The sequence below is a fragment of the Coptis chinensis genome, chromosome 3 (assembly GCF_015680905.1).
Source record: "Coptis chinensis isolate HL-2020 chromosome 3, ASM1568090v1, whole genome shotgun sequence".
Lineage (NCBI taxonomy): Eukaryota > Viridiplantae > Streptophyta > Magnoliopsida > Ranunculales > Ranunculaceae > Coptis > Coptis chinensis.
The window spans coordinates 106,996,752-107,005,396 of record NC_141458.1 but is presented as its reverse complement, the minus strand read 5'-3'; the positions used below and the strand labels follow the sequence as shown (position 1 = coordinate 107,005,396).

Here is an 8,645-nt window from a genome sequence, read left to right as displayed (position 1 = left end):
CACACTTTTACGTAAAACCACAAAGAAGCAAACCGAAACATAAACCTATGTAGAAACAAACCAACACTAAAGACAACTAAACAAACATCAAAATTGACCATTATCGAGGTTTGAGTTGTTTTCATCCATCAAAATCCTTAGAAAAATCGAAAAGGAGAAGATAGAGTAGAGGAACAAAAAAGAATAACCCAGAGAAAAAAGTGTAGCTTTGGAACTTTGTAAAAACTTTTTGAGGTTGGCACAAAAATAGAGGTAAATATTGTCTCGTCTTTGAATTACAAAAATAATGAAAAAATTGCTGATAGTAGATCCATAAGTTGATGGTTCATGATTCCCACAATAGCTAAAGTCCGTTTTCATTTTTGTTGGATTGAAATCCAACGGTCATTAATTGCTAATACATATCGCTAAGAGAATCTAACGGATAAATATTACTGTGCATGTCAACATCTGAAGTACAAGAGGAGAGAGAGAGTGTGTTGCAGAAGAGAGAGAGTGTTGTAAGGAAGGACAAAATGGTCAAAAACTTATTGAAAATGTCAAAATTAAAAGACATGACCGGTTAGAGCACAATGTCCATTTATCATGGCTAATTCAGGCAATTACCCTATAAGAAAATGAGGTACACACTATATAGTCCGATATAGATATTTTAGGCCCTGGTTCATACAAGTTGCTTCTAATCGATTAGCCGATAACCCACCCTATCATGATTTGGGCTTTAGACATAATCCAAGGCCAACAAACCAGCATCAAGGCCCACGGCACATCATGGGCTTTCAATAATCCCGTCAATTTTCAGGTGCAATAATCGATTAGAGGATTACCCACCTATGATGATTTGGGCTTTAGACAGAATTGACGAGGTCTCTTGGGTTAACATTTCGGGCCTTTTGTCCCATAATAATTTTCGGAGTTTCAGGTGCAGAAAATAAAAACAGAGAAAACTGATTTTATTCAAAAAATGTGAATTGGAAAATTAATAAGAATGGCGGTAACATTGGCACCGGGGTTATCTCGGAAACTGAAGAAAGTGTTGGAATCAAGAACAGATTCACCAGATCTATTAGCTTCACTAAATACTCTCTCAACATTCTACACTGACAACGCACACCACTCCCGTAAAAATCTTAGATCCACTATTGAAAAACGGGCCCTTTCTATTAATTATGAGTTTCTTCAAGCTTCCCAATCTGCCCAACAGGTATACTTTTTTAAATCAACATTTTTTTTGGGAAGTTAATGATTTGGGTTTGTTTGTTTTGTTTTGTTTCTTTTTAAGGCTTTGGATCGAGTTGAGGAGGAAGTTAATGCTTTAGCTGAAAGTTGTGATAAGTAAGATATCTTTATTTGCTTGTAATTTTATTTATTTATTTGTAAAACTCTAAGGTTGCTGAGCATGGACTTAGTAGCCCAGACTAGCCAAATATGTATTTGTATACGGATGTATTACGAAGGACAGGTTTAAGATCAAATAAACCACTAATTTGTGTATTTGTTTTCAATTGAGTTCAGAGTTGGCAGATAATGTATTGGTGCATTAGGGGGGTAGGGAAATGTGTAGCTATTAGATTTTTTCTTTTCTAATATATCTGGCTGCTACTATAATAGGGTCGATGATGACGTTTCTTGTTCATTTTGATGTGTTTCTGTTGCTTGATTTTTATATACTGGAAGGAGAATGATTCTCTTGACAATTTAGTAGGATTTATGGATTTACTATTGGATGACTCACAGGATTGCTAAGGCACTGAGCAGTTGTAGTTCAAGTACTGGAGATATCATTAGTACCACTGAACGGCTAAAACAAGAACTTGATGTCACTACTCAAAGGCAGGAGATTGTGTCACTCTTTCTGAGGGACTACCAACTTTCTAATGAAGAGGTACTTGTGTACACTTTAAGGAGAAGATACATGGATCCTTTACAGTTTCACTATTAGATTTCTTTTTTGAAAGTAGTTTTCATTTCTCTATGTACATTTTCATGAGTAAAATTCGTTCTTCTGTAGATAAAAGCATTGAGGGAGGAAGACCTGAATGAGGATTTTTTCAAAGCGCTTTCTCATGTTCAAGAAATTCATGCAAATTGCAAGATTCTTCTTAGGACACATCACCAGGTACTCCCATTCTCTCCTTAGTGCAACTTTAAGCCTCTGTGTTCCTATCGTGTGTTTTATAGTTATTCGATTTTAAAACGCGCTAGGCTGTAGTCCGGCGGCAGGAAGGTGCCTAGACCCTGGCCGCCTAAGCATTGATAACATTGTTGCAATTATAATGATAGAGTTGGCATACACTCATACAGTTATGTAGCTCTAGATTCGGGTGAACAATTATTGGGATGTGCATTTTGCAATATCCTTATCTTTGAATAACCTGGTTTTGGTTTCTTTATTTCGTTTTTATTTTTTCGGTAATTTCACAAGAAGATCAGAGGTGGTTGCACCTTTTGTTTTGTTTTTCGTTAGAACTAATTCAAGAACTAAACAGCGAGCAGGTTTGGAATTAATGGACATGATGGCTGTATATCAAGAGGGAGCATATGAGCGATTGTGCAGGTGAAGCTTTGTCCAACTTCCACAATGTTATTTTCTACAAAAGTTTTCTTAATAATAAGTGGAAAAGGTGGCTTGTGAACATTTCGTCATCTACGCATGTGCATTTATTATTTGATATTTGCTAAGTTACATTGACACAGATATGTGTCCTTATCAGACACGGCCAAATATCAAAACTTGAGGTATATCACCTACAATATGTCTGATATGTGTCTGACACGGACACGTGGATACATATCCGACACGGATTATTTTTGGAATATGGCACGTCCATGTAACATAAGATATTTGTTTTGCCATTCTGGAATGTTCAACTAGTTGTTGTGGACTTGTGGTATTTTATTTTTGTAATATTTTGTTTTTCCATTATGAATTCTTTCAATTGTGTGTATGAAACTTTTCTTTGTGTTAGTAAGCACTTCTCAGTATAAGATCTGTTTACTTGAAATTTGCTTCTTAAAATTCTTAAAATTTCTTTTCATTTCATTTGAAGTTTGGTAAAGGAAGAATGTTTACTACAGATAACATGCACGATGCGAATGGGTTTTGGTCATGACTTCTGAGCAGTGTTTAAAAAAACGCAGCAGAGCCTTGAGGCGCTCTCCCTCTATGAGGCTTTGAGGCTTAAGCCTTAATTTAAAAAAAAAATGACTGGAAAAATCAAGAATGAAAAACTTTGTTTTGTTGTAGAATTGAAGAGAGATTGTCTTTAAATTGCTGTGGGAAGTGACGGAATTGAAATCAAAGAAGAGTTGAGTTCTTTAGGTTGAACCCATTGTTTGAAAAAAAAAAATGGGGTTTGAAAGTGGAGGCTGCTGATTTCTAAATGAATAAGATGTTTGGATGCTCAAAGCATAACCTAAAAGGGACTTTTTAGTGTTAAAAGAACTTATTAGGGGTTAAGTGGTCAAAACAGTGGAATAAATGGTAAAAAAAGTTAACAAATGGTAAAAAAAAAGCTTCACCTGGGTAAAATCCGACTTTCAGTGAGGCCCAGCCTCAAGGCGCACACCTCACACCATTGAGGCTGTAGCCTCACGGTGTATATATAAAAACGTATGAGGCTTAAGCCTCAAGGTGCAAAACCCCCAAAAGGCGTAAGACACGCTTAAGCCTAAATGAGTTTTTTTTAAAACCTTGCTTCTGAGCTTTATCACTAGTGGAAACTAATAAGATGGCAAGTGCTACTTTTGGGTGTACTTCTAATTTAGTGGAAGTGTTGAAACCACCTGCCTAAGTTAAATATCCCATCCTTTAGATTGTAGTAGACCGCTGTGAATGGTCCATTGAGGTTAGATTTTGAACAAAGATTGGTGCTCTCTGTTAAGTTTCACATATACGCTTCAGATTAGACACTGGTTTTGGTTGGCTTGAGGAAACTATATGTTCGATTTCTTGTTCCAGGTGGGTGCAGGCAGAGTGTAGGAGATTGGGTGATACTGATAATCCTGAAGTTAGTGACCTTCTGAAGACCGCAGTTCGCTGCCTAAAAGAAAGGCCCGTCCTTTTTAAGTATTGTGCAGAAGAGGTGATTCTATCTACATACTACTATAATTCTCTTGGAAGTTTATAGGTGACTGATCTCTTTTGACATAATAATTATTTTAGTTATTTTTCCTTTTCTGTTAAAGGTAGCAAATATGAGACATAATGCATTGTTTAGAAGATTTATTAGCGCTCTTACTCGTGGGGGACCAGGTGGGATGCCTAGACCGATTGAAGTGCATGCTCATGACCCTCTACGTTATGTGGGTGATATGTTAGGGTGGCTGCATCAGGTCGGAATCTCTGTCTATTGGTTGGGATCCATTATTCTTTCATTGGTAGCTGAAATCTATTTTAACGGAACTGGCAAATATCTTATGTTTTCTATATAGGCCTTGGCATCTGAACGAGAACTTGTCCTTATATTACTCGACCCTGATGCAGTGACGGATACTGGGCCAACTGCACGTCGATTCTCCAAGAATGTGGAAATTGAACATGCTAAAATTGAATCAGATATTACATTTGTCCTGGATAGAATATTTGAAGGGGTATGCCGACCATTTAAAGCAAGGGTTGAGCAAGTCTTGCAGTCTCAACCTAGCCTTATAGTTGCATATAAACTCAGCAATACTTTGGAGTTCTACAGCTACACCGTGAGTCGAGCTAAATCCCATTGTCATATATTCTTCTCTCCCATTTTGAATCTTTTTAATTTTAGTGATGACTTCCTGTAGATATCAGACTTACTGGGTAAAGAAACTGCTCTCTGTAACACACTTAGAATACTCAAGGATGCTGCTCAGCAAACGTTCTTTGACATCCTAAAGACTAGAGGAGACAAGCTTTTGCGGTACCCTCCCCTAGTTGCTGTTGATCTATCACCTCCACTGGCAGTAAGCGAAGGAGTTTCAGTATTGCTGGAAATTATTGATACTTACAACAGCCTGATGGTTCCTGCTTCGGTGAAGAAGCTTGACTTTGAGCCTGTGATATCTGCTTTACTGGATCCCATTGTTCAGGTATTACTGCAATAACCTTTTAGTCCTTGCTCCTATGTTCCTACTGCTGAGGGTAAGCAATAGAGTTGGTGGAATAGCCAATACTTTTCTTGATAACTTAATTTTATGGTTGAGTCACGGCCATTGGTTTAAAGACAAGTTCTATGCTTGCGTATTTACTGTGGTTGACATCCTAAGGTGGTTAATTATTGGAGATCTAGTGACTAATGACAACATGAGTAGGCTAGTGTACTGCAGATGTCTTAGATTCTGATAACTTCTATTCTACCATTAAAACCAGTTCTTTCTTTCATGAAAACTGAAATAAGTTCTTCTACCATATGTTTTGTACGAACTGATGCTGAAGAGCCTAGGCAGTGTCTTCCAGGATTGATTGCGATTTCAAGTCACAGAGTCCTTTTGTTTTTAAGTCATCTACTCAGATTCTTACACCACTGCAGATGTGCGAGCAAGCAGCAGAAGCACATAGATCCAAAGCAGTCCAGTCATTAAGGAGAAGTAGAGCGAGTTCTGATTCAAGCCAATTTACTAGGGATTCTTCATCATCTGTTGATGCTCTTCTGAACAACAGCAGCTCCATCCCATCCTCTCAGGTGAGTTGCGAATCTCTGTTCATTCTCCATGTATTTGTTAATTCACAAGTTCATTGACAATTTGCGTCTGATACGAGCTGTCATAAGAGAATAATGTAGTGGTATATGCTGTGTCGTGCACAGGAGCTACATTTATGAGGTTCTTACTTGAGATCTCCTTAATATATATCGACCCGGTTGGTTAGCAATATAATTATTGCATTTTTTACTCTCTTTAATGGACTGTTTACTGAAGCCATCTAAAAGGGTGAGTATATCAGACGGCTATGTGTGTTGATTTCAGACGGTTATGTGTGTTGCTATATGTGTACATTGGTTCCTTTGGCCTTTAGCTAGGAAGCACGGATACGGACACGCGACACGGATACGACACGACACAGATACGGATACGCGGACACAACATTTTTCAAAAATATAGGACACGGATACGTTTGAATATATATATATATATATATATATATATATATATATATATATATATATATATATTATATAATTGAGCATTTTTCACTAAATTCAAATTAAAATTGCAATTCTACTTCATAAAATGACCAATTCAAACACATTAAGCAGTAATTTACATGTATAAGTGTATAACACTACAAGCAACTTACATTTATAAGGTTTTAAAAGGAAGTTCTCTTTTTTCGCAGATTAAAATTAGTTAGTCAGGTACCATTTAATCACTTCATCTTTCTTCTCTTGCATCTCTTATTATCTTGGATTTTATTTCACTTGTTTTTTTTTTTGAAGTTCCAAATTTTTTTTGTGAGATTACTATTCTGGCGTGTCCCCCATGTGTTGGAAATTAAAAAAATTAATTATAAAATCGGATATTCCAAGTCGCGTATCCGACACGTATCAGACGCGTATCGGGGCGTATCCGTGTCGGACACACCGATACGTTTGTAAGGGTGAAGTATCGGACACACCGATACTTCACCCTCCGATACTTCACCCTTACAGACGTATCGGTGCTTCATAGGCCTTTAGTAGAGTTGGCTTTTGGTCAATCTAACAAGTATTACATTCCTCTCTTTCTTTCCTTAGAATCAATTTTGTGTCGTGTAATGTGAAAAGTGAATAATTAAATGACATCTGTTTTTTTTTTGCAAGTATTTAATGAGCTATGTATATTTACCCCGAAATTCATTTTGTCATGTAGAGTAATGACATGCCATCCAAGATCTTCCTCATCAATTGCTTATCTGCTATCCAGCAGCCATTGTTAGGACATGATGTTGCTGCAGAATATGTTAAAAATCTTCGATCCATGATTGAGAAAAATGTGAACCTTCTTGTGGAGAAAGAGGTGGCTAGCATCCTAAGAAAATGTGGTTTGTTGAACCGAATATCTCAAATTCGGAATTTGGTAAACAAGGAAGATAGTGATGCATCAACTAAATTGCCATTAGCAGAGGTAGAGGGCATGTCACCTGTATCACTTTCAGATTGTTTGAGAGCATTCTTTGGACTCGTTTTGGGGAGTGAAGGTTCGTTGCCTGAATTTGAACAGATGCAAGTCCCACAGCTGCGTTCAGAGGCTTGTATCCGTGCAGCAAGATCACTTGCCGAAGCTTACGAATTGGTTTATAATGCAATCATGGATCCAGAGAACGGTTATCCTGATCCCAAGTCTTTGGCCAGACATCCACCAGATCAGATAAGGACTATATTAGGAATTTGAAGGTCTATACAATTATGTTTCTTCTCTAATGTACAACATGTATGCTTCTGTTCAGTTCAAGCAATGGGCTCTTACTATATTTGTTCGTATTAGATGCATGGGGGTGATGTGATTGTTGTTGTTTTTGTCCCTATGAACTTGTTATTGGGCATTTGGTTAAAATGGTGTATGTGCAACTTTACAATATTTTAGTACAAATCAGTAGGTTAAATAATTACTGGTAGTATGCCGAGAGTGGAGAGTGCAACTCGTGTTGAAATAATTTAGGACCTAAATGTTCTAGTTTACATTGCTCAAAACCTATAAGGTTTGAGTGCACTCAGAGATGAAAACCCTTTTACCTCTAACAAACCCCTGCAAATTGCGAATTGCTCATCTTTTCATACACCGATCTTTTGTTTTAGAAGTGTGGGCAGAGTTGACACAACCAAAGGTAATAGTTTTCCCACTTCATGCTCAAGCTAAGTCTTTACAAGATTTTCTATCACTATGGCCATTACTATGGCCAAGGAGAAGATACGAGTTCGGAGTACAGATTAAAGAGCTATTGGCATTGGATGATTAAAGAGCTACTGTGGCATTGGATGTCCGTGACATATCAAAGAATAATATGAAACTGATGTTGGGGTCTTTGGTGGGCATACTGTGCTAGAGATTAAAGAGCTATTGTGGCACTGGATGTCCGCGACATATCAAAGAAGGGATTATAGGTTCAAAGACCTACCTTGTTTTAGTCTTTTAGACTCATGAAAGAGATGTTGGGGTCTTTGGTGGGCACTAGGTAGTTTGTTTTGTTTTTATTTTCTTTGTAAACAAGTGAGGTTATCACCAACTTTCTCGCTAAGGCTGCATCTTAAGAATGTTTGGTGAACTATGGGAAAACAAAAAAATGGGAAATGGATTCTGAAATTACATTAGAATGGGCGAAAACAACTTCCTAAAAAAGTAGAAAAGAAGTTGTTTTCTTTTCTTCGGTCTGTTTTCCTTGGTAACTTTTGTGGCTATGCATTATGTAGTTATGCACTTTTTGTTTTCCTTGGTAACTTTTGTGGCTATGCATTATGTAGTTATGCACTTTTCCTTGGTAACTTTTGTGGTTATGCAGTATGCAGTTATGCACTACTCTCTTGGGCTGAATCCAATGGCTTTTTATTTCTATAAAAGTGCAGTCTAAACAGGCGGATTTGACTTTCTATCTCAATTTTATTCTCTATATATAAAGAGTAATATTGAGAAATATAGAGCTTGTTCTGCGCGAGTTAAATTGGCGTTGAATGAAGAGAGTGCGTTTTGCGCGAGTT

At 37.2% G+C, this 8,645-nt stretch overlaps 1 protein-coding gene across 1 annotated transcript; it reads left to right on the top strand.

The window, feature by feature from the left end:
- Positions 1-917: 917 nt before the first annotated feature.
- LOC147512672 (oligomeric golgi complex subunit) lies at positions 918-7,558 on the top strand. The gene is made up of 11 exons (XM_086595702.1): positions 918-1,204; positions 1,283-1,335; positions 1,738-1,885; positions 2,012-2,119; positions 2,490-2,557; positions 3,962-4,085; positions 4,189-4,335; positions 4,435-4,698; positions 4,780-5,064; positions 5,505-5,657; positions 6,823-7,558. Exons 1-11 carry the CDS (start codon positions 989-991, stop codon positions 7,342-7,344), a joined length of 2,088 nt encoding a protein of 695 aa, XP_086451828.1. The 5' UTR covers positions 918-988; the 3' UTR covers positions 7,345-7,558.
- The last annotated feature ends 1,087 nt before the right edge of the window (positions 7,559-8,645 follow it).

Excerpts from the sequence above, each read along its gene's own strand:
- LOC147512672 (XM_086595702.1), top strand. The coding sequence starts at position 989 with ATGGCGGTAACATTGGCACCGGGGTTATCTCGGAAACTGAAGAAAGTG. Across the intron at positions 1,886-2,011 it reads ACCAACTTTCTAATGAAGAG|ATAAAAGCATTGAGGGAGGA; the intron begins GTACTTGTGTAC and ends GTTCTTCTGTAG. Across the intron at positions 4,699-4,779 it reads TGGAGTTCTACAGCTACACC|ATATCAGACTTACTGGGTAA; the intron begins GTGAGTCGAGCT and ends GACTTCCTGTAG.